Genomic DNA, 25,197 nt, shown 5'->3' with positions numbered 1-25,197 from the left:
ACTTTTTAAATTTTTTATCAGTTGATGTGAAACACTCAATAAACTATTATACTTAGAGAAGAGTCTTTAAAGCATATAACAGTATGATCTGTCTCAACAGTGCCAGGTTAACTCATTACAATTATAAAATAAATCATCAAACTACAGTGGAAAGAAACCTGACCCTGACCTGGTTTTCCTCATGTTAACACATTAGACACACTGTAAAGCACATCTGCTTATTGTTGTGGAGGGTCAAAGACAAGCAGCTGCACCTTCCCAGAACCCTCTCCTAGGGCCGCCACTCCTCACCTCCAGCTGCCTGCTGCCACGCAGGAAGTAACAAAGCACCCATGTTACCACGTCCCTTCACTCAAGGGAAGCTGGGGCTCAGCACTTTCATCAAAATCTACCAAGGTTTAAATTCTAGCAATAATTTCAAATGAAAAACAACCAATGCCCTATGTAGACCAATCAAAATCCCATCTAAGAGAGAAATCTGAGAACTGTACCAATATCCTGATTGTGACATTATACTATAGTTTTTCTTTTAAGTTTTTGTTTATTGCAGTAACATTGGTTTATAACATTGTATAAATTTCAGGTGTACATCATTATACTTCTATTTCTGCATAGATTACATCATGTTCACCACCCAAATACTAATTACAACCCATCACCACACACGTGTGCCGAATTATCCCTTTCGCCCTCCCCCCTCCCCCCTTCCCCTCTGGTAACCACCAATCCAGTCTCTGTCTCTATGTGTTTGTTTATTGTTGTTATTATCTACTACTTAATGAAGGAAATCATACGGTATTTGACCTTCTCCCTCTGACTTATTTCGCTTTGCATAATACCCGAAATGTCCATCCACGTTGTCACAAATGGCTGGATTTCATTGTTTCTTATGGCTGAGTAGTATTCCATTGTGTATATATACCACATCTTCTTTATCCATTCGTCCCCTGATGGGCACTTAGGTTGTCCAAGTCTTGGCTATTGTGAATAACGCTGCAATGAACACAGGGGTGCATGTATCTTTATGCAATGGTGTTTTCAAGTTCTTTGGATAAATACCCAGCAGTGGAATAGCTGGATCATATGGTAGTTCTATCCTTGATTTTTTGAAGAATCTCCATACTGTTTTCCATAGCGGCTGCACCAGTTTGCACTCCCACCAGCAGTGTATGAGAGTTCCCTTCTCTCCACATCCTCTCCAACACATGTTGTTTCCTGTCTTGTTAATTATAGCCATTCTGATGGGCATGAGGTGATATCTCATTGTAGTTTTGATTTGCATTTTCCTGATAATGATTTTGAACATCTTTTCATGTGTCTGTTGGCCATCTGTATATCTTCTTTGGAGAAATGTCTGTTCAGGTCTTTTGCCCATTTTTTAATTGGGTTGGTAGTTTTTTTGTTGTTGAGATGCATGAGTTCTTTATATATTTTAGAGATTAACCCCTTATCAGATGTATGGTTTGCAAATATCTTCTCCCAATTGTTAGGTTGTCTTTTCGTCTTGTTGATGGTTTCCTTTGCTGTGCAGAAGCTTTTTAGTTTGATGTAGTCCCATTTGTTTATTTTTTCTATTGTTTCTCTTGCCCGATCAGACATGGTGCTTGAAAATATGTCGCTAAGACCGATGTCGAAGAGCGTACCGCCTATGTTTTCTTCTAGAAGTTTCACAGTTTCAGGTCTTACATTCAACTCTTTAATCCATTTGGAGTTAATTATACTATAGTTTTGTAAAATGTTACCACTGGGAAAACTGGATCAGGGACGAGTAAACCAAGCCTGTGGACCAAATCTGGCCGGAGGCTCCTAAGCTTAAGAACAGATTAAGGAAGGAAAGCAGGTAGAGAGAGAGGAAGAAACAAGCAAACTCAAAAAATAATGGTCAGGGGCCGGGCCCGTGGCTTAGCGGTTAAGTGCGCGTGCTCCGCTACTGGCGGCCCGGGTTCGGATCCCGGGCGCGCACCGACGCACCGCTTCTCTGGCCATGCTGAGGCCACGTCCCACATACAGCAACTAGAAGGATGTGCAGTGTGACATACAACTATCTACTGGGGCTTTGGGGGAAAAATAAATAAATAAATAAATAAAATTAAAAGAAAAAAAAATAATAATGGTCAGCAGAGACCACATATGGCCTGCAAAGCCTAAAATATTTACTCTCTGACCTTTTAGGGAAAAAGTTGACAGTCTCACCCTGCCTGTGGCATCATCACATATGGTCTCCTCTATGCAGTTATGTCTGGAACCAGTTCTTCATTTACAGTTGGTCACTCCATAAATATTTGCAAATAAAAATCAAAATGTGGTATATACATACGATGGAATATTATTCAGTTACAAAAAGGAATGAAGTTCTGACACACACTCAGACATGGATGAACCTTGAAAACATTATACTAAGTGAAAAACACCAGACATAAAAGGACAACTACTGTATGATTCCACTTATATGAGGTATCTAGATATGCAAATTTATCAGAGGTGACCAGGAGCCGTGGGAAGGGGGAATGGGAAGTCAGTATTTAAACTAACCATTAATGGTTATAGTTTCTGTTTGGCATAATGAAAAAGTTTTAGAAATTGATAGTAGTGATGGTTGCACAACATTGTGAATCTAATTAATATCACTGAATTATACACTTAAACGTGGTTAAAATGACAAATTTTGTCATACACTTTTGCCACAGTTTAAAAAATTAATGTAATATACCAAAAATTATTGAATTATACACTTAAGTGGGTGAATTGTATGATATATAAATTGTATCTCAATAAAGCTGTTAAATAAAAAGAAAGGAAAAAAAGAGATAAAAAGAATTCAAGAGAAAATAAGAAATATTAAAGACAGGCAAAGATCTAACGGATAAGAAGAGTTCTGGTAAAGGAAAAATTAAAGGAAAACAAATATTACAAACTTTGCAAAAAAAAAATAATCCAGAAAGCATTCTGAAATAAAGATTTGAAATTACAGATTGAAAGAGCATATCACATACCCGAGAAGACTGACTATCAATGACTAATATCAGGATATACTCTAATAAAATTACCAAACTTTAGAGAGAGACTCCTTTCGGGCATGTAGACAAAAAAGAACAACTAAAGTAAAAAGGGAAAGAAAAGCAGAGCACCGTCAAACTTTGACAGCAACTCTTCATCTCAGAAGAATAAGTGGTAGCATATTAAAATATTCAAGGGAAGAAAATGTGAACTAAGGATTTCATGACTGTAAAATCGTCTTTCAAGTACAAAGGCATGGACAAACTTATCAGCGTGCAAAGACTCAGGGAGTAATGTTCCCATCAGCCCTTCTTGAGGAATCTGCTACAGAATGGGCTTTAGCCAAACAAAATGACTAGACAGATATTAACTTAAGGACAAGTGAGTGGTGAGCATTAAATATAAATTAATTACTTGTAGAATTAAGACGAAATAAGGGTTAAGAGTATGCTATATAATTGCCACATGCTGACAATACAGAAATAGTACAACTGCTTTTTTTATTGATGTCATAATAGTTTATAACATTGTGAACTTTTAGTTGTACATTATTGTACATTATTGTTCTCTCTGTCTGTGTGTTAGTTTATCCTCCACATGTGAGTGAAATTAGGCAGTTTGTCTTTCTCTGTCTGGCTTATTTCACTTAACATAATACCTTCCAGGTCCATCCATGTTGTTGCAAATGGGATGACTGTGTCTTTTTTATGGCTGAGTAGTATTCCATTCTGTGTGTGTGTGTGTGTGTGTGTGTGTGTGTGCGCGCGCGCGCACGTATGTGTATATACACCACATCTTCTTTATCCAATCATCAGTCGAAGGACACTTAGGTTGCTTCCACTTCTAGGCTATGGTGAATAATGCTGCAATGAACATAGGGGTGCATAAGCCTCTTTGGATAGACTTCAGGTTCTCCGGATAGATACCCAGTAGTGGGAAAGCTGGACCATAAGCTATTTCTTTCTTTTTTCTTTTTGAGGAAGATCAGCCCTGAGCTAACATCAATGCTAATCCTCCTCTTTTTTTGCTGAGGAATCCTCCTCTTTTTTTGCTGAGGAAGACCAGGCCTAAGCTAACATCTATTGCCAATGCTCCTCCTTTTTTTTCACCTCCCTTTACTCCCCAAAGCCCCAGTAGATAGTTGTACATCATAGTTGCACATCCCTCTAGTTGCTGTATGTGGGATGCAGCCTCAGCATGGCCGGACAAGCGGTGTGTCAGTGTGCGCCCGGGATCCGAACCCGGGCCACCAGCAGCAGAGCGCGCGCACTTAACCAAGCGCTGGGGCCGGCCCCATAAGGTATTTCTATTTTTAATTTTTTTGAGGAATCTCCATACTATTTTCCATAGAGGCTGCACGAGTTTGCATTCTCACCAGAAGTGAATGAGGGTTCCCTTTTTTTCACAACGTCTCCAACATTGTTATTTTTTGTCTTGGTGATTATAGCCATTCTAACGGGTGTGAGGTGATATCTTAGTGTTGCTGGATTTGCATTTCCCTGATGGTTAATGATGTTGAACATCTTTTCATGTGCCCATTGGCCATCTGTATATCTTCCTTGGAAAAATGTCTGTTCATTTCCTCTGCCCGTTTTCCGATCAGGTTGTCTGTTTTTTTGTTGTTCAGTTGTGTGAGTTCTTTATATATTATGCAGATTAACCCCTTGTCAGATATAAGCTTTGCTAATACTTTCTCCCAGCTGGTGGGTTGTCTTTTCATTTTGATCCTGGTATCATTTGCTTTGCAGAAGCTCTTTAGTCTGATGAAGTCCCACTTGTTTTTCTTTTGTTTCCCTTGTCCGTGCAGACATGGAATTCGAAAAGATCCCCCTATAACCGATGTCAAAGAGTGTACTGCCTATATTTTCTTCCAGGAGTTTTATAGCTGGAGGTCTTACCTTCAAGTCTTTGATCCATTTTGAGTTAATTTTTGTGTACGGCGAAAGAAAACGGTCTACTTTCATTTTTCTGCATGTGGTTGTCCAGTTTTCCCAACACCATTTATTGAAGAGACTTTCCTTTCTCCCTTGTATTTTCTTAGCAGCTTTGTCAAAGATTAGCTGTCTGTAGATGTGTGGTTTTATTTCTGGGCTTTCAATTCTGTTCCACTGATCTGTGAGTTTGTTTCTGCACCAGTACCACGCTGTTTTAATTATTATGGCTTTGTAGTATATTTTGAAGTCAGGGAATGTGATGCCTCCAGCTTTGTTCTTTTTTTCTCAGTATTGTTTTGGCTAGTTGGGTCTTTTGTCACCCCATATGAATTTTAGTATTCTTTGTTCTATTTCCGTGAAGAACGTCATTGGGATTCTGAATGGGATTGCATTGAATCTGTAGATTGCTTTAGGCAGTATGGACATTTTAACTATATTTATTCTTCCAATTCATGTGCGTGGGATGTCTTTCCATTTCTTTATGTCATCATCGATTTCTTTCAATAATGTCTTACAGTTTTCACCGTATAGGTCTTTCACCTCCTTGGTTAAATATATTCTTAGATATTTTATACTCTTCGTTGCGAATGTAAATGGGATTGTCTTCTTGAGTTCTCTGTTAATTTGTTATTAGAATATAAAAATGCAATTGATTTTTGTAAGTTGATTTTGTAGCCTGCAACTTTGCTGTAGTTGTTGATCATTTCCAATAGTTTTCCAATGGATTCTTTGGGGTTTTCTATATATAAAGTCATGTCATCTGCAAACAGCATGAGTTTCACTTCTTCGTTGCCTATTTAGATTCCTTTTGTTCCTTTTTTTTGCCTAATTGCTCTGGCCCAAACCTCCAGTACTATGTTGATTATAAGAGTGGCACGACTGGGCATCCTTCTCTCGTTCCTGTTCTCAGAGGAATGGCTTTCAGTTTTTCCCCGTTGAGTATGATGTTGGCTGTGGGTCTGTCATATATGGCCTTTATCATGTTGAGGTACTTTCCTTCTATATCCATTTTTTGAGAGTTTTTATCATAAATGGATGTTGTATCTTGTCAAACACCTTCTCTGCATCTATTGAGATGATCATGTGATTTTTGTTCCTCATTTTGCTAATGTGGTGTACCACACTGATTGCTTCGCAGGTGTTGAACCATCGCTGTGTCCCTGGTATGAATCCCATCTGATCATGGTGTACAATCTTTTAAATGTATTGCTGTATTCGGTTTGCCAATATTTTGTTGAGGATTTTTGCATCTACGTTCGTCAGCAATATTGGTCTGTAATTTTCCTTCTTTATATTGTCCTTGTCTGGCTTTGGTATCAGGGTGATGTTGGCCTCGTAGAATGTGTTAGGAAGTGTTTCATCTTCCTCTATTTTTTGGAATAGTTTGAGAAGGATAGGTATTAAATCTTCTTTGAATGTTTTGTAAAATTCTCTAGAGAAGCCATCTGGTCCTGGACTTTTATTTTTTGGGGTGTTTTTGATTACTGTTTCAGTCTCTTTACTTGTGATTGGTCTCTTCAGGTTCTCTACTTCTTCTTGATTCAATTTTGGGAGTTTGTATGAGTCTAAGAATTTATCCATTTCTTCTAGATTGTCCAATTGGTTGGCATATAGTTTTTCATATTATTCTCTTATAATCTTTTGTATTTCTGTGGTGTCTGTTGTTAACACTCCTCTTTCATTTCTAATTTTATTTATTTGAGGCTTCTCTCTTTCTTAGTGAGTCTGGCTAAGGGTTCATCAATTTTGTTTATCTTCTCAAAGAAACAACTACCTTTTAAAATGAGAGAATGGGGAAGTATATGCCAAAAAAGGTTATTTTTATTTACTTACTTACTTTTTTTGTGAGGAAGATCGGCCCTGAGCTAACATCTGCCAATCCTCCTCTTTTTACTAAGGAAGACTGGCCCTGGGCTAACATCCATGCCCATCTTCCTCCACTTTATATGGGACGCCGCCACAGCATGGCTTGACAAGCAGTGTGTCGGTGTGCGCCCGGGATCTGAACTGGCGAACCCCGGGCCATCGCAGAGGAGTGTGCACACTTAACCGCTTGAGCCACCGGGGCCGGCCCCAAGGTTATTTTTTTAAAAAATTATTTTCAGGAATATTAGATGTAGTATCCGTAATATTTTATCATTCTGTGTGGCCTGGAGATTTTATCATCTTGTGTGCCCTGGAGAATAAGGATTATTAGCAGGAAAGAAAGAAGACACAGATAAATATCAAAGAAAAGGTGAGATAAAAATTCCGTAGTCTTGAACATGACAAACATGAATTCAAGATATTGTATCATGTATGAATGTATGTAGGCACGCATTTCTGTGAGTATATATATGTCTACATGTACATATAAACATATTCCTCTCCCTCCTACCGACCCCCCCGCCTTAGCTCTGTTCACAGGTAAATACAGTCATGCACTGCATAACAACGTTTCAGTCGACAGATCGCACGTATGATAGTAGTCCCCATAAGACTAATACCATGTAGCCTAGGTGTGCAGTAGGCTGTACCATCTAAGTTTGCGTAAGAACACTCTATGATGTCTGCATGACAACATTGCGTAATGACGCATTTCTCAAAATGTATCCCTGTTGTTAAGTGATATATGATGTACTAAACAAAAGAATGTAGTTACGTTAGTAACTGAAAAACAAATCTTTAAGACATAAAGCATTATTAGGACTAAAGAAGATCACTATATTATGGAAAAAAGGGGTTCAATTTACTACGAATATGTAATAATTTGAAACTCGCATCTAATAACATCCCTCAAAATATATTAACAAAAAAAGTACATACATGGAGAAATCTACAATTATAATGATAAATTATCAAAACAGAGAAAGCTACATTAACTGGAAAATTAACACGAAACAAACAGATTAATTACAATGCTGGCAGTGAAAACGCATTATATATCTGAACAGTTAACATTTAAAGGAAACAAGTCTCACTTGCAATGACAAGTAAAAGCCATCATCTGGTCCTGTCAGCTCAGCCCAAATCTTGGTAGCTTCCTCCCAGGACATTCCTCTCTCTACACTAATCTATAAAAGAAATAATAAAATTTAAGTTAAACTCAACTTCTGTGAGTGCCTATCACAGAAGGACATTATACTTGAATGTGCATGTGTTTTCCAAACTTACTGTGTATAACTCTACATGGCCAGAGGTTGAATATCCTGGAGTCAGAAACTTCTTAACATCACTTTTCCTCACTTTTTCATCTCCAGATCCAAGATCTTGAACAAGAAAAGGGAACATATAAGTGTAAAAAGAACATTTTATCTGAAATACACACGACATTTTAAAAATTTCCCCACTTACCTAAGATTCCCATATCATATCTCCCATTTTTTTTGGCATTCTGAACAACTGCAGTAAGTGTGTCTGCAAAATACTGAAATAATGCATTCTGTTGATGCACTTCCATGCCCAAAATTCTATTTAAGAATTTTCCTATGTTGTTATAATCTGCAATGACAAGATTATATGAAAAATTTAATGCATTCAAGTGGCAATTAAAAATTTATTCAACTAAACCTCATTCAAATCTCATTTTCTCCTCTAAAGTCTTCACTCACAACTTTTGCACTGTTCCCAGAACACAACTATAATTGGACCATTTCTACCTCTAGCAATTAGCACAACCACAGTACATGCTCAAAAGATGTTTGCAGAATTGAATTTTTGCATTTTCAATTTTACTTAAAGTATGAACACAATTTAGCACATGAGAATGTCTGTTCTCCAATATTCTTTTAATTCGTAAAGTTGTAAGTCAGGGAAGCTCAACTTTGGCTGCACAATTAGAATGCCTTGGAGTTCTGGAAAATTACCGACATCTTAGCTCCTCTCTTCAGTATTTTTTAAGAGCTTGACAGCTGATCATATATGCAACCTGGCTTGAGAAGTGCTGCTACACATACGGACAGAAAGGAGGATTAATCTCTTCTGAATAATCACTGTAGCAAAAACACCCACCCAGAGTGCTTTGTGAGCACTCAGAAACAAGGGATCAAGAACCATGGATTTGGGCCGGCCCTGTGGCTTAGCGGTTAAGTGTGCACGCTCCGCTGCTGGCGGCCCGGGTTCGGATCCCGGGCGCTCACCGACGCACCGCTTCTCCGGCCATGCTGAGACCGTGTCCCACATACAGCAACTAGAAGGAAGTGCAGCTATGACATACAACTATCTACTGGGGCTTTGGGGGAAAAAATAAATAAAACTATAAAAAAAAAAAAAACAAAACCATGGATTTGAAGCTTCCCCTTCAAGTTGACAAAAGCATAAAGAACAAAACGGGCTTTAATGATACAGCAACAGTATATACAAAACTAATACTAATACCTTTATCTAGAGTAAGGATTCCTGAGCGATCTTCTACATTTATCAGGCCAACTCCTATCAGTCCTTGTCGAACATCTGTAAGAAAACGAATTTGTAATAAAAACTTTATAGCTCAAATGACTGAATGAGCTGTTACCCGACTAATCAAACTAGATCAAGATCTAGCATTAAGACAACAGCCTATGTATATTCCATAGTTCCTATTAGTTGAATTAAATGGAACCCATACTCCCCAAAGGTCTCTAGGCACTCAAAATCCTATACTATTCAAACCTCACCATACATTTTATTATTTCATTAAAATATCTTATCTTCTCAACAGCACTCTTTAGCTGGGGAGATCTTTGGCTATGCAACTGTCACCCATAGAATCTAAACAACTGTGAACATGTAGCAGAATACTAGCTGATTAAATAACTGTGTAAGTAAGGATATAATCACGCTTCCTTCCCAAATGTTACCTATCAGTACTCACATGGTGATGCAAAAGATAAGCAATATGTATTATCCAGAGCACGGTTTATGGAGCTTTTAAAAAATACTGGCGTCCAGGCTCCAACCCAGACTTACAGAATAAGGGTCTAAGAGAAAAGAGTCAATAGGAAGCATGATTATATCCTATTTACACATTTATTTAATCAGCTAGTACTCTGCTACACGCTCACAGTTGTTTAGATTCTGCGGATGGCACCTGTGTAGCCAAAGATCTCCACTGCAAAAAATTCTTCTTTTGAGAACCCATCCTATGGGGGGAAATTACCTATATAGAAGGATAGCCGTATAATTTCAGCACTGTTTGTGGTGGCAAAAAACATGAAAACCATCTGAATGTCAATAAGGAAATGAGTGAAGAAACTGTTGTATTAGCTAGCTGTAGAATCCTATGCAACTGTCAAAAAAACGTGATAGTGCTATAGCTACTGACTTGTAAGGGATGTCTGTAATGTATAACGTTGAAAGTAATATTAGTAACATTTAAAAGAAAAGCTCTGTTTAGACAAACATGGAGAAAAGATGTGGAAGGCTGCCCTTGTTCAGACTGTCAACATCTGTGACCTCAGCGGGTGAGATTGGAAGGTGGGGTTCAAGGGCAGAGTATCGATTCTTCATTACAGACTTTTAGATTTTTTTCATTACTTATAATGAATAAGTAACATGTAATTAAAAAAAATTAGAAATAAATTGGGGGGTCGTTTTCAACACTCCCTCTAACAACCAAAAAAAAAAAGAGAGAGAGGAAGAGAGAAGGGGAGAAAGAACAGGGCACAGACTTTATTGTTTTTTTGTTTTGTTAAATGCCATCAGTGATTATAAGCACCCCTGCCAGGTACGTCAATATGGACTGTTAACACTGGTTCAACTGGATAGGACTTTCTAGTAAAACATGCTCACTCTACAATGTAATGTTTCAAATATCTTACATCTGTTTATTTTCCAAAATATTTTCACAGTTTCCTGAACTACTAAAATCATCTAGACTACTTACATTTATGGGGTAAAATCTATTCTACGTATCTGCAAGATAGGTCTAAGAATTTCGTCTAAGAATTTCTATAGCACTACCTAGAACTTTTTTTTTTTTTTTAATATTTTATTTATTTATTTATTTTTCCCCCAAAGCCCCAGTAGATTGTTGTATGTCATAGCTGCACATCCTTCTAGTTGCTGTACGTGGGACACGGCCTCAGCATGGCCGGAGAAGCAGTGCGTCGGTGCGCGCCCTGGATCCGAACCCGGGCCGCCAGCAGCGGAGCGCACGCACTTAACCGCTAAGCCACGGGGCCGGCCCTAGAACTTTTTTTTTTTTAATATGGAAATTTCTAAACACATACAAATGTAAAGATAATATTCTATGAACCACACACATGTACTCATTACCCAGGTTTAACAACTGCTAATACATGGCCAATTTTGTTTTATCTACACCCCCTACCAACCTCTACAGATTATTTACCTAGGTACTTTAACTTTAAAATTAAATTTTAAAAGCTATTTAGCATAGTGATTTTCAATTAAGCTAACAGAACCACTTTCCTCTATTAATCTAGTATTATACAACATGCAGTAAACTATGTCAAGAGCAAAAGCACTTCACTTGAATTTACTGAAATTCAATAAATCTTCATCGAAATTTAATAAATCTACTGCTTAGTATAAGAGGTCAACTTAGGTGTCTGGTAACCTTCAATTTCTAAATTATATACAATTTATGTCCAAAGAAAACTAAAAACTAAAAACAACAGCACAGGGCCGGCCCCGTGGCTTAGCGGTTAAGTGTGCGCGCTCCGCTGCTGGTGGCCCAGGTTCGGATCCCGGGCGCGCACCGATGCACCGCTTCTCCGGCCATGCTGAGGCCGCGTCCCACATACAGCAACTAGAAGGATGTGCAGCTATGACATACAACTATCTACTGGGGCTTTGGGGGGAAAATAAATAAATAAAATCTTTAAAAACAACAGCACATGTCACAACAGGTTTTAGTACCTCCTTGTCAGTACTCATTTTTCTTTATTAAGTTTATTTTTAAAAATTACCTTTAAAGAATTCACCAGGATAGTCTGGAGGTGGTGACACCATAGGTGAATCTAGGTTTACAATGGATTTCATGACAATTTCTAAAGCATTTCTTCCATACTGCAATAAAAACCAAAAAAAATTTAACCAGTTTCAGCATTTGGATACTCTTCAATCATATGACCAACTGAACACTATAAAAACTATTATTATACCAAAGATTCAACAACAGCAGAACTCAGTTATCTTTATATATACTTTATACTGGCTAGTGCCTAGTTCACACCTCTGCACACAGCAAATGTTCAATAAATAACTTCCTTCCTTTACTTCTAGGAGCTCACACTCAATTCATTCACAAGTATTTACTACATTCCTATTTTCCAATAGGAATGAAAAGATAATTATATTGCAGAGTTGGTCACCAAAGAACTGATATGTGAAATCCTGTGTCTTACAGGAAGCCATGATTTTACAACAAAACTATAAGAGGAAGCAGTTTTAAACAGTAACCACTTTCCCTTTTTGTTCACTACAGACACCATACACTACCACAAGTTTTCAGAGATACTGAACGCTGAAATGTACCTTATTATCAAAGTTAAACCTGCTCAGATCTCTGGATTCTGTTGCTCTTCTGTCACCATGCGTAAGCGCCCCCTATCAAAACATGAAATGTCCAATCAAAAGCACAGAAGACAGCTAACATACACAATATTTTACACGTATCTACACAACCAAAAACTTACCAAACTCTCAAGTCTTTTAGCAACGATAGATGCAAATCTTTGTTCTCCTGCTAATTCAGAAATCAGAAAGACATATTCAGGAGCAGTAACTTGGTTAGATCTATGAGTTCGTCCTGTAACGACATTTTTAAAAAAAGAATCAAATCATGTTCACTAGATACTGAGTATTCTGAGATCTGTTCCTGGCACTTAACACTAAGCCGGTATCCAGAAACCCTTAAACAAGAGGAAAAATTAAAGACAGTAACAATTACCATAACTTTTCAAAAGGTACAAAATCAAAAACACTGAATTGAACAATACCCGTATTCACAATACTCCCCCGTACAAGAGGACAGAAACTGCTATAAAATCGTTAAATGATAAACATATCACTATCCCAAGTTTGGTTAACCACAATGTTGCTGATGCACAGTTCTGCTCTCTCCCTAAATTGTTGTTTTTTTATATAACACCAGATCACAGGGACGTGAAGAGGAAAGGAAAGGGAGGAGTGATGTGCCCTAAGGCCAGTGAGGAATGAAAAGTTGCCCGAGGAGCCCTGTTCTTGGATATAATGCCAGAAATCCCATGAAATCCTACTACAGATCTTTTACATCTTCCAAAATAGATAAGAGGGGCCGGCCCCATAGTTTAGTGGTTAAGTGCACGCGCTCTGCTACTGGTGGCCTGGGTTCGGATCCCATGCGGCGCACTGATGCACCGCCTGTCGCTGTGCTGAGGTGGCGTCCCACATACAGCAACTAGCAGGATGTGCAAGTACAACATACAACTATCTACTGGGGCTTTGGGGAGAAAAGGAGAGGGGAAAAAAAAAAAAAGGAGGAGGATTGGCAATAGATGTTAGCTCTGGGCCGGTATTCCTCAGCAAGAAAAAAAAAAAAAAGAGGATTGGCATGGATGTTAGCTCAGGGCTGATCTTCCTCACACACACACAAAAATAAAATAAAATAGGTAAGAAATGAATTCATGATGCACTCTATATTTTAAGGTATATGCAATACAAAAACATTTCCAAAACCTACATATATGTCGAGTTTTAAGATGTCTGACATTAAATATAGGTTTTCATATGCATACATTTCCCCAATGATTCCTAGCTATCTATTAAGTGAAATTTAGTGTAGGAACTTACCAAATTGCTGAATTGCTCTATCAGCACTCCAGGGTAATTCCAAAGTCATATGCACTCTTCGCCTTTGATTTTTAGCTCTCCGATCTGCTTGTAATGAAATACCCGAGCTGGCAGCTTCTGAGATGATAGCAATATTCTGTACCAAATGTAAGAAGAAAAAAAAAAAAAGATTATGTTTGCACCTAAGACAAGTAAGGAAGTGCCCTAAATAAAATCCTTAAGTAGACTACTGGTGGTCCACCAATACTATTCTCTTCTTCCTAAATTAGACCCTCAATTTTAGCTAGGTACGTGGTTGTCCAGAATCAAGATTATATTTCCCAGTCACCCTTGGAGCTAAGGGCAGGCACGCTCCAGCCAGTAGATTGTAGGTGATATGAACAACGTCCAGGAAATGTCCTTAAAAGTTGGGAACACATCCTTCTCCTCTTTTCTCTTCTTTGCTGGCTGTAATGTAGAGGTGCAATGACTGAATCTGAAACAGCTGTTTTGGAACGTGGAGATAACTAGGAACTGGAGGCCCACATACTAAAGAAACAAGACAGAAGAGGCCTTCAAGGATCTAAATTCATGACACAATAACCTACAAGGTAATACCTCTACCTACAATCTTTAAAATATGTAACATGAGTGTTTTAATATATTTAAAAGACAACTTTGATAGTGGTAACTATCATCTATTTTTTAGTTGCAGAGACAGAAAAATTCATTGAAATATAAAGCAAAATGTGGGCAAAAAGATAAGATTTTACTCTATCCCTTTTAGATTAAGGAATGATGATGAAGTGGTGCTCCTATTTTTTAACAATCTCATCAGCAAATGCTTATAGCAATTCTAACTAGATGGAGGAAGAACTGATCTAAGATTCGTAAAATTGATGAAGTTTACTTGACAATAAGAGCGTATAAAAAAAAGTCTCTGGAGACAACCAAGATCTCTATAGTGGTCGGACAGGCAAGCTCAATCCACAAGTCATTCAGAGTCAATTATTCTAATATAAGACAGCAGAGGAATAGAAGAAATAGCAAAATCAAAGGATACTAGTAATCTGGGCATGCTTAAATATATTTCTAGACCCAAAATTAGACTGACACTAGAGAGTAGGATTAGATGAGGTGCCACTAAGATGAACAGAGAGAACACAGTATTTTTTAAATATGCTGATTAACAATTTTAAAAGCCTCCAAAGCTACCAAGAGCCAGATCTAATTCTGTGTACAGTATAAAACACCTATTACATTCAATTTATGAGAAAAGAATGAAAATCTGTAAAATGTTCACTGATTATGTGCAATTACTAAAAATACAGAATAACAAAATTTAACAGACATGATTTATATTAAAAGAGAAAAAAAATCTTCTAAAATTTAATCTAAACGTATGGGTATTATTCTATTCATTGAAAAGCATCCCAGAAAAACATACCTTATCGCCATCCATAAATCTTTGTTTTTCCGTAATATTTAGTATTTCTACAGGGACATCAAGTTCAGATCTTGACTCATAAGATATGCTTCCATCATCGTTGCTTACAACCCTCCCCTTGCGGCCAGTCATCTGGAAAGCCAAACAGTGTCACTTACAATTAAGGTTATCTAACTACAGTGCATAAAGCTCAGGACTCCTTTATTAGTGAAACTTGGTGGGAGATGCAAGGGGATGATGAAGCCAATATGCATAGCACAGCCTGTGCTGCACCAGGCACTGTGAGAGAGAGAACATTACCACATAGTCCCTGGTTTTGAAAAGTTCAAATTCCAGTGGAGAAAACAGACACATGGCAATGACCACAAATGCTGCGTGACAGGTCCAGTAACAGAGATCAGTGTCTTGGGGCAAAAACCCAGATACTAGGGCCAGGAATTCACTGGCTCTAGGACAACAACTAGAGTAAAACAAAGGTTCTAAGATGTAAGAGAGGAAATTAGACAGATTATTATCTGATAATACCTAATCTTATTATCTGATAATACCTAATCTATCACTCATTCTACAGGGTTTAAAAGTGGCAAAAAAATTACCAAGAAAAGAGACAGCCCTAATCAAGTCATATTTACCTCAGCTACATTCTCAGGGCCACCAAGTTCATCAATAAGTTCATCCAGGGTATTAGGAGGGAGGTCTTCAGCTAATTTTTCTAGTTTATCAAGGAGGTCTTTCTTCATCTGCTGGGCCCTTTCCACGGCATCCTGACTTGTCATAAGGCTGGTGTTACTGTTGGTGTTACTGTTAGCTAGATAAAGTACATTTGTTAAAAATCAGTACAAAGCTTAAATATCTGTTTTGTTTAAAAGCACATTTCACAGACAAAGCAAGCTTCTACATAGATACCTGGTGCACTGTTAGGAGCAGGCGAAATAACTGGTGTAGATGAAAAACTAGGTCGTTTTGATCCAAGACCCGATGCTAATAAGGCACTTTGAATAGAATCTGGATCTATACTTTTCTTTTTTTTTTTATCTTTGTTTTTCTTGTGGTCTTTTCTGATTAACCAGGGATCTGAAAGATAAGTGTGAATTCATTTGTTAAAACGAGTATAGAATCTTCAAAGGAAACAACCCTTGAATTTTTTTGTATTGTTAATCAATAACTTGTAAATCATCACCAGCTACAGTGGTCCAGTACATTCACACACCACGAGATATGATTCCATGGTTTAAGGTTAAAAATAACTGCACACAAAATTGAGGTCATCATCTCACATAAGTGAGCTAAACCTTCAGAAGACAGACAAACTTAGAGCTCTCCACCAAGCAAAGATTAGAATCTGTGTCATGATTTGTACTGCGCTGAAAAAAAGGCTTTAGTACAATATCCCATTTTAAATACACAGAAATAACTACCCTTTAGTTTACATTTAATATATTGAGGAACTTACCATCTTCATCGTCCTCACTAGACTCATCTCTAAATGGGTTGAAATCATCGTCATCTCCAGAACTCATGTTTTTAGAGCTCTCGTAGTCACTTTCTTCATTATCAGAGGCATCAGATTCACTTCCACTATCATCAGAACTGCTACCAGTAAGGCCACCTACTTTCCGTGCTTTTTTGGCTTCTCGAGTTATTTCTTCACCTATTCTCAAGCCCCAAACAAGAGAGTCAGCCCAAATACACCGTTCTAAAGATCCAGGAAATTACATTTACTTCATGAGTTAAGAAGAATAGCATTTATATTGGTATATAAGAACAAATAAATTCACAAACAAGTGCTAACCTTTTGGACTCCTATAAGAAATCAGGTTATGTTCAATTATTTTTAACAAGAAATTAGATACATAAGTACAAACTCAAGACTGCCTTCAAGTGTACAAGTTTCAAAATAAACTAGGACAACAGAGATACAACAGAACCTCTGGCACACAAATTAAATTGTGTATCCGCTTGAGTGAAGAGGCCTAATAATTACAGGTTTATAGAATACTTAAAAACAAATCAATCTATAAAATTTCATTTTTAAAAGTTAAACAAGGTGCTGATTTAAATTATATTCAGAAAAGATACCTGGAACAAACCAATCAAAACTAAGAACATTGAAAAGTTCAAATATTAATGAGATGGTGAGAACATAATTCAGGAAAGGGAAACATGACCATGTGACCATCATAAGATGCCACTGATTCTAAGACACAACATTACTTTTTTGTGCCATTAAAATAAAAAATATTGTCAATTATACTGTAATAACCAACCCACTTTCAGGCATATTAAAAATGTAAAAAAATGTATTTCTTAGAATGGATGAAATAAGGTTAACGTGTCAGGCACTGTGTTTAAGATGCAGACTTCCTTTTTTTTTTTACTTTTCCCCTCAAAGCCCCAGTAGATAGTTGTATGTCATAGCTGCACATCCTTCTAGTTGCTGTATGTGGGACACGGCCTCAGCATGGCCGGAGAAGCAGTGCGTCGGTGCGTGCCCGGGATCCGAACCTGGGCTGCCAGCAGCGGAGCGCGCGCACTTAACCGCTAAGCCACGGGGCCGGCCCAGGCACTGTGTTTAGAACACAACGGATCACAGTCTTCATAATATAAAAATTAGCACCATTTTAGAGGAAGACAGCCCAAGAAGTTAACTTTTGAAAGTCAATCAGCTTGGTAAGCACTTAAACACAAACTCAAGTTTGATTATAAAATATCTAACAAATACAGGTGAGTGTATTCCTAATAATTAAATAATAAACTAACAGAAGCCTCCTTAAAGAAGACTATAAAATTTATAACACCTATATATACACACATATACACACACACACATATAGTCACGTACCGCGTTAATGATGTTTTGGTCAACAATGGACTGAATATACAACAGCAGTCCCATAAGATTAGCACCGTACAGCCTAGGTGAGTACTAGGCTATAGTATCCACATTTATGTAAATACACTCTATGAAGTTCACACGATGACAAAATCATCTAACGATGCATTTCTCGGAATGTATCCCCACTGGTAAGCTATGCATGACGGCATATACATGCAGCTTTCACAAGAGAAAGGCCCGGATTTTGATTCCCATGCATTGCCCACCAGCTGTGTGAACCTGGGGAAACTCCTTAACCTCTTAATCTCTCTGTGCCTTAGTTTCCTCTGTCTATAAAACTGAAAAAATAAGACATGTTTTCATATGGATCCCTTCTTGGTTAAATGAGATTACATATGACCAGTGCTTAACACAGTGCCTAGCACCAAACTGTTCAAGCCCTAATTTAAAACAGGGGGTTATTTGCGCATTGAAAACTAGATGAGCAACAGTGAAAACATGCAACCATTTGCCAATTCAAGGAAGGCAGTTCTTTCTCAAAATATAGCTCCTTCAAAATGCTCAAATTTATACTACTTTCAATACCATTTAAAAAAAAAAAAGTACCCACCTTTCCGCTTCTTTATTTTATTTTCTTTACAAGGACTATCTCTTGGTGAATTGTTGTTACTTGGAGCTGTCAAATCGATTCCTAGCAAACTATAAAGTTTTTTCCTGTCTGGAGCAGGGAAGTGTTTTTCAATGAGTGACTGCAACACACCTCTGTTGGCAGGAGAGAGAAAAAGTGACAATTAGTGGTTCAGTTTCCAAAGTAATTATATATAAAGTCTTACTGAAGAAATTTGTTAAAAATAAAAGTTTGTTCGATCTTACAAAATACTGATAATCCAGCTCAAATGAATTTTAATATTCTAAGCCAAGGCTGTCCAACTGAAATACAACGCAAGCTGAGCCAAATACGTAATTCTTACATTTTCTAGTAGCTACATTAAAAAGTACAAAAAAAAAAAAGACTGGTGAAACTAATTTTAATACATTTTATTTAACTCACTAGATCTTTTCAACATATAATCAATGAGATGTTTTACATTATTTTTGCTTAAGTCTTTAACCTGGTATGTATTTTATACTTACAGCACATCTCAATTTGGACCAGTCATTTCAACTGCTCAATAGCCACATGTGACTAGTGGCTATCATTTTAGACAGAGCAGTACTAGGCATGCAAGTGCAGAAAAATACAGATTAGCAGGTTCATGTTTTACTTTTAAAAGCAGTTTTTAATTATATCCATCTTAAAAGGAGCCACTTGAATGTATCCCCTAAGGCAAGAGATAGTACAGTGGCAAAGGTTATTTTGCTAATTTTACTGCCAGAGTTAGAACTGGCAGTTTAGGGAAACAAACTGAAAAACAAGGCCTAAAACATTTTTTAAACTCTTTTTGAATAGCTCACGACTGTTTGCAATTTTCATATCAGAGCATACTAAATTGGGGCACACTATACTTATTGCTCCTCTAGATAATGGTTATTTCAAATACACAAAGTTGAAACTAAAAGTGAAACTAAACCAAGCTGTCACAGATTTCCAAGATGTACAAAACAAACAACAATCAAGTCCTCCCGTTAGTCCAAAGACTGGACATAATATGTCAAAATGCTTAACATTTCATCATTTCTATGTTATTATTTTCAAATAGATATACTGTTATGGATACCCAGAATTGCAAAAACTAAGATCAGAAAAACTTTAAAAAACGATATAGACAAATCAAAAATTTTGCCTCAAAGGAAACGCCAACACTTAAACTAATCTAAATAAAAACTCAAAACCGAAAACATTACTTGGCAGTTGAAACAAAATCATTCAATTCTCCCCCGCCCTCTTCCAAGGCTTCTAATGTTCTAGCTTCTCCCGTAGACTGTAGACCAATTACAACACACTGGAGAAAAAAGAAAACATATTAATTATAAATAAAAATATGCACGTGGTTTCTTAAGAATATTTTAAATATTTAGTAACAAAAAAAAGATTTCAAACAAGAATGACCCGTTATTGTACATGGGTGCTCATTTATTTATTATGTATATCTGAGGTATGCTATGTGTAACAAATTTTGCTATGAAATAGGATTACACCAGTGGACATGATTGAAGCCCTTGCTCCCGTTCTAAGCCCTTGCTCCCGTTCTTTGTGCTTTAAGCATATATATATTTACCAAAAGAAAAAAGAAAAAAACCTTAAGGCAAATATACCCATATGTTTAGTGGTTATATGTATGGATGGCCAAATTATAGTGATGTTTCTTTCTTTATACGTTTTGGAGCTATCTAAATTCTTTATAAGTAGGCACTGCTTTTATTATTTCAAAAAAGGTATTTTTAAAAGTCTTATTACATTAATACTTTTATAACTATCCTTTAGAAAGAGCATATTTTACAAGAAGAAAACCTCAACACCCAAAAGACTAAAAAACATTAACCAAAAAATGAATCTTAAGAGATTGCGTTCTCCAACTTACTTTTCCATTCTTGATTTCTTCTCGAGCTAGTTGCACAACTCTTTTAACTTTGGATGCTATGCACAAGTATTTGAAAAATCTCTGGTGAGCAGACCAGAACTGGCCCCACATGGATTTCTTCATTCTTTGTTCAGCATCAATCAGATCGGCAGCTTGCTGAAATCGCTCTCGGGCAATGACCCACTGAAGACACACAATCAACATTTTAGATATTTCATCTTTGAGTGTGAATTACTTAAAAAGGACTAATTCAGTCAAAATAATGTTAAGTGCAATGCCATTTAACATTAATTTAATAAAGTATCGTCAGTAACTTTGGAATCTCTAAACAATTGTTTTTCAGGATGCTCAAAGAGTTGCTCCAAAATTCTTATTAACTAATGCAATCACATTAGGAAACAGTTACACTGTGATTTTAAAAACTGTGCAACCAAAATAAATGGCTATTTTTTTAGAAATTACTTTAACAAAGAGAAAGCTTGGAAAATAAGGATCTGATAATTTATCGGTTGCTTTATAGCAGAAATATACGCCTGTGGCCTGACAGACTAACACTGGACAAAACTAACAGAAATATTATCAGATACATTAAAAATACTAGGAATTAAGAAAAATATTCTCACCAGTTTGACCGCTTTGTTATACATTTTAACATAGCTCTGAGAAAGAAGAACTTCCTCAATTTTGAAGGTCACTCCAGTAAAGCTCAGCTGTCGAGCAATGTACATTCCTCTAAGCTTCATATCCATAGCGACTATTTCCATGGCACCAACACCTCTGAATAAAATTAAAACACAGTGACTAGCATTAAATATAGTAGGGCTTTAACATACGTGGAAGAGGTTTTAGCAGTTAACACATCCTTGAGACTGCTACTGAGAACAAATAGCATATATTGTAAACTGCCATTACCTCCGTTCTACTGCTTGAATAAAATCACTGAATTCTCTAAATGGAGTTCCCTCGCCCCATATTCCAAGACGGTTCATATAAGCCATGTTTCGTGGTTCAGAAGCACCTGAAAAACCCCCAAATAAAAACATATTATAGCTGAAAAAATAACCCACACGTTTATCTTTTAAAAAAGTAACTACTCACCAGTGGCACTAGCATAAACAACTCTGGCTTTTGGCAATTTGTTCTGAAGCTCTAAAACTGCTAAGCCTGTCTTGGTTGGCTTTGAAGAACCAACAGGACATAAGTTTTTTGCTTTATGACATTCATCAAACACTATCTGTAATGAATGAATTAAGGAACATATCACATTAGTAGCAAATGTCTCCAATCTTTCAGGAAGAGTTAACTTTTATTTCCCTGGGGCCTTAGGACACATTCAAGATTTCTGGGGTGGTAGCTAAAAGTCAAGATTATTAATTAGGCGGAGGGATGCCGTTGATAATAAGCCCCTAGGCACTACCTTTTTTTTTTTTTAATAACGTCCACACACCTATCAATCAGTTTTGTCAAACACTAACATTTTGCCATATTTGCTTCAGATTGTTTTCTTTTTCTTTAGGCTTACAAATATAAATGCAGCCCTCTATGTGCCTCTCCTTGATTTCTCTGCCCTCCCTGTCTGGCCTCAGAGGCATCCACCCAATTTGCTATTTATTTTAACCAGATATTTAACTCTTAATTAGAATGAAGGAAAGGAGATCCACTGTGGCAAGAAATGTTCACACCACAGATAATTTTGGCAAATTTGGTCAGTAGAAATGTGATTGCTAACCAACTTAAATTAATCAGCATTTCAAAAACTGGTGATCCTCATGCAGGATAGTAAAAGGTATACTATAAGTTTGGAGATCATTAAGTTAACAGGTTTTTTTTTCCTTAGTTTTTTCAGGTATTTTACTATGTAAATATGCAATGTGAATCCCCAAGAGGGGACTATAGTATTCAGCATTTCCCACACCTATTAACATTTTCCTAAACCAGGAACTTAAATAGTGGCCTCCTATGTAACAGCTACAAATAGAATCAACTTTCTGATCCCCTCGACTCGACGTAATCATTAAAGCACTCATTCCAGCAATTTGTTTAATCTCAGGATTCCTGCTTTCCAAATGTTTATCCTTACATTAACTTTTGTGTCATTAAAAAATATAAAAACATTTGTTGCAAAGGATACCACTCCATCGAAGTCATCACTGCACCAATGTAGAAGCTGTTTTAATCTAGTTTTATATTTACCGCCAGATTGACTTTCACCAATAAGGGAAGAATAGGTAGCAAAAATAACACCCTTTTTCACGCTCCCATTATGCTTGGAAGAAATTTTTCCATATTTAAACTAAAAAAGAAAAGGGAACAATAACAAATACACTCTTCCCTCTGAAACATTTATCCCACCCAAACTTCAAGGCAAGAAATCGATGGGTCCGTGATGGGCTCTAGGGAAATCAAAGGACATCCTAAAATCACGCACAAAATTTTTTGTACATATGTGTAGACACACACACACGCACGCACCCATGCCTATGTACATATACAACTTTATGGTACAAGGATCCAGTTTTCATCAAAGTCTCAAAACAAGTGTATCACCAAAAAAAGATTACAAACCAAACTCCTGTACAAAAAAAAACACCCACAATAATCACTCCGCAAATATTTATTGTGCACTTACTATATGCAAAGCACTGTAATTAAGTTCTGAGAGATACATAAGAATTATGATTAACAGTTAATGTGAACTTCTCAGGGGCCAACCCCGTGGCTTAGCGGTTAAGTGCGCGCGCTCCGCTACTGGCGGCCCAGGTTCGGATCCCAGGCGCACACCAACGCACTGCTTGTCCAGCCATGTTGAGGCCGCGTCCCATATACAGCAACTAGAAGGATGTGCAACTATGACATACAACTATCTACTGGGGGGCTTTGGGGAAAAAAAGGAGGAAGACTGGCAATAGATGGTAGCTCAGAGCCGGTCTTCCTCAGCAAAAAGAGGATTGGCAGAGATGTTAGCTCAGGGCTGATCTTCCTCACCAAAAAAAAAAAAAAAAGTTAATGTGACCTTCTTCAATTGTACTGATTCAGAAATCAACAATATTTCTAGATGCCAGTTACATGTTTTTAGTTTTTAACTGTTAGTCATTCAAGACATAGTACTTTACCTACCAATTCACTCAGTAATACCCCACCCAAAAAAGCCACTGAATAAGCAGGGCAAAACTGAACCAACTTGGGACTGACACGGAAAGTAGATTTATGCTTACTTATTTTCAAAGGGCTAGCAAGGAGGCTCTTGCAGGAACTACGTGTATCTTTTCTAACCTTGTAACTCCAGCAACTGGTGCATAGTAGGAGACCAATAAAGATTTGCTAAATGAACAGTAAGACTCTAACCACATTAAAGTGTGCTTTAGACACTGACACATTTTCTTCCACTTGACAAAACTGTTTTAATATTTACACAGGATCAGGCATACAAGTCCACTGGATGTACAAATATCTAAACCAGTTTCCAAACCACAATGCTTCTCTCTACGCTGCAATGGGCACACTGCCTGTCCATACAGCTTTATTACACTGCACTCTTATACTCATAGTTAATGAGCTTCAGCCATATCAAGTTACTTCAGAAACAAAGACAAAAATAACACTGAAGACTGAGAGAATAAACTCCATAACAACAGAGACAACGCCCATCTCGTTTGCCACTACATAACCCTACCTGGCATAGTATTTGACACACAGTAATCCACAAACCAACAACAGTGGCTAGCGCTCACTAGGCTTTCTGTGAAATAACTCATTTAATCCTCATAACAACTCTACGAGGTAGAAACTATTATTACTCCCATCTCATAGATGAGTCAATACTTATGGAAAGACCAACTGAATAGAGAACTTTCATACCTTATTTAATGAATGGACCAAAATGTTTTTTGCTCCAATATCCCTCAAATCTCTTTCAGCATCATATTTTAAATCATTTGAAACACTGAACCTGGCACAAAAAAAAAAAAAAAAGAAAAACATACAAATTAAATGCAAATTCCATTCTTCTAGCAGTATTCAGGAATAAATAAAACCAGGCCTTGACATCTCCAAAAAAAAAAATACACCTACTATTTAAAACCCATCCCCACATGCAGAAGTAATTACCCACAAACAAAAGCTCCCACAGTCAGTCTTCAACGCTTACCACAATGCTCTTTTTCTACTCAACAAATAATTTTCATAGATGATTCCTGCTATCGTCCTTCCTTTTCCTACACCAGCACCATCACCTATTAAGAAGCCAGCACGATCTCCATTAGGTAGGAATGTTTCATGTTGCTGAAAAAGAAAAAGCTAGTAATTAATCTATTCCTTTTGATATTCTGATGGTCAGTCTTTCATACATTATTTCAGGAATATATTAATGTGATCTAGTTTTACATAAATGGCATACAGTTTGGCTTAGTGTGGATACTTTCTTCATGTTTACTATATATTCTTTCTTGCTACCCTGGCATGCATCAGGTAACTAAAGTTAACAAATTGGTGAGCATTCTTCCATACCCCTTTCAGTGCTTGCACAATCAAATACAAACTTTTACATCACATATAAACATGGGGGATGGTTGGCTATTTGGCCATTACTTATTTCACAAAAATGGAGTATGACAGAAATCCTTGCAAGACAACTGGCATAGCTCTAACACCCAAACAGTAATACCACATTTTATTCAATCACTCCCCAAGGGTGTGGGCTTTCAAATCTTTTCTAGCTTTCAGCCACTG

The 25,197-nt window shown here is 37.1% G+C and overlaps 1 protein-coding gene across 4 annotated transcripts in view; it reads right to left on the bottom strand.

The window, feature by feature from the left end:
* Positions 1 to 25,197, bottom strand: part of SBNO1 (strawberry notch homolog 1) — a 59,583-nt gene that overhangs the window by 12,081 nt on the left and 22,305 nt on the right. For all 4 annotated transcript variants that reach the window (XM_058531271.1, XM_058531270.1, XM_058531273.1 and 1 more), the window contains 21 exons: positions 24,617 to 24,750; positions 24,328 to 24,418; positions 22,601 to 22,762; positions 21,568 to 21,703; positions 21,382 to 21,487; positions 21,093 to 21,246; positions 20,470 to 20,652; positions 19,793 to 19,890; positions 18,558 to 18,709; positions 16,565 to 16,762; positions 16,018 to 16,185; positions 15,744 to 15,919; positions 15,112 to 15,243; positions 13,686 to 13,821; positions 12,551 to 12,663; positions 12,390 to 12,461; positions 11,822 to 11,921; positions 9,288 to 9,362; positions 8,265 to 8,411; positions 8,085 to 8,179; positions 7,892 to 7,984 (listed from right to left, as the gene is read on the bottom strand). In XM_058531271.1, coding sequence (XP_058387254.1) covers positions 7,892 to 7,984; positions 8,085 to 8,179; positions 8,265 to 8,411; positions 9,288 to 9,362; positions 11,822 to 11,921; positions 12,390 to 12,461; positions 12,551 to 12,663; positions 13,686 to 13,821; positions 15,112 to 15,243; positions 15,744 to 15,919; positions 16,018 to 16,185; positions 16,565 to 16,762; positions 18,558 to 18,709; positions 19,793 to 19,890; positions 20,470 to 20,652; positions 21,093 to 21,246; positions 21,382 to 21,487; positions 21,568 to 21,703; positions 22,601 to 22,762; positions 24,328 to 24,418; positions 24,617 to 24,750 — 2,721 coding nt within the window. The remainder of the gene's footprint in view (positions 1 to 7,891; positions 7,985 to 8,084; positions 8,180 to 8,264; positions 8,412 to 9,287; positions 9,363 to 11,821; positions 11,922 to 12,389; positions 12,462 to 12,550; positions 12,664 to 13,685; positions 13,822 to 15,111; positions 15,244 to 15,743; positions 15,920 to 16,017; positions 16,186 to 16,564; positions 16,763 to 18,557; positions 18,710 to 19,792; positions 19,891 to 20,469; positions 20,653 to 21,092; positions 21,247 to 21,381; positions 21,488 to 21,567; positions 21,704 to 22,600; positions 22,763 to 24,327; positions 24,419 to 24,616; positions 24,751 to 25,197) is intronic.

The sequence above is a fragment of the Diceros bicornis genome, chromosome 35, assembly GCF_020826845.1.
Source record: "Diceros bicornis minor isolate mBicDic1 chromosome 35, mDicBic1.mat.cur, whole genome shotgun sequence".
Taxonomy (NCBI): Eukaryota; Metazoa; Chordata; class Mammalia; order Perissodactyla; family Rhinocerotidae; genus Diceros; species Diceros bicornis.
This window is presented reverse-complemented; position numbering and strand designations above follow the sequence as displayed.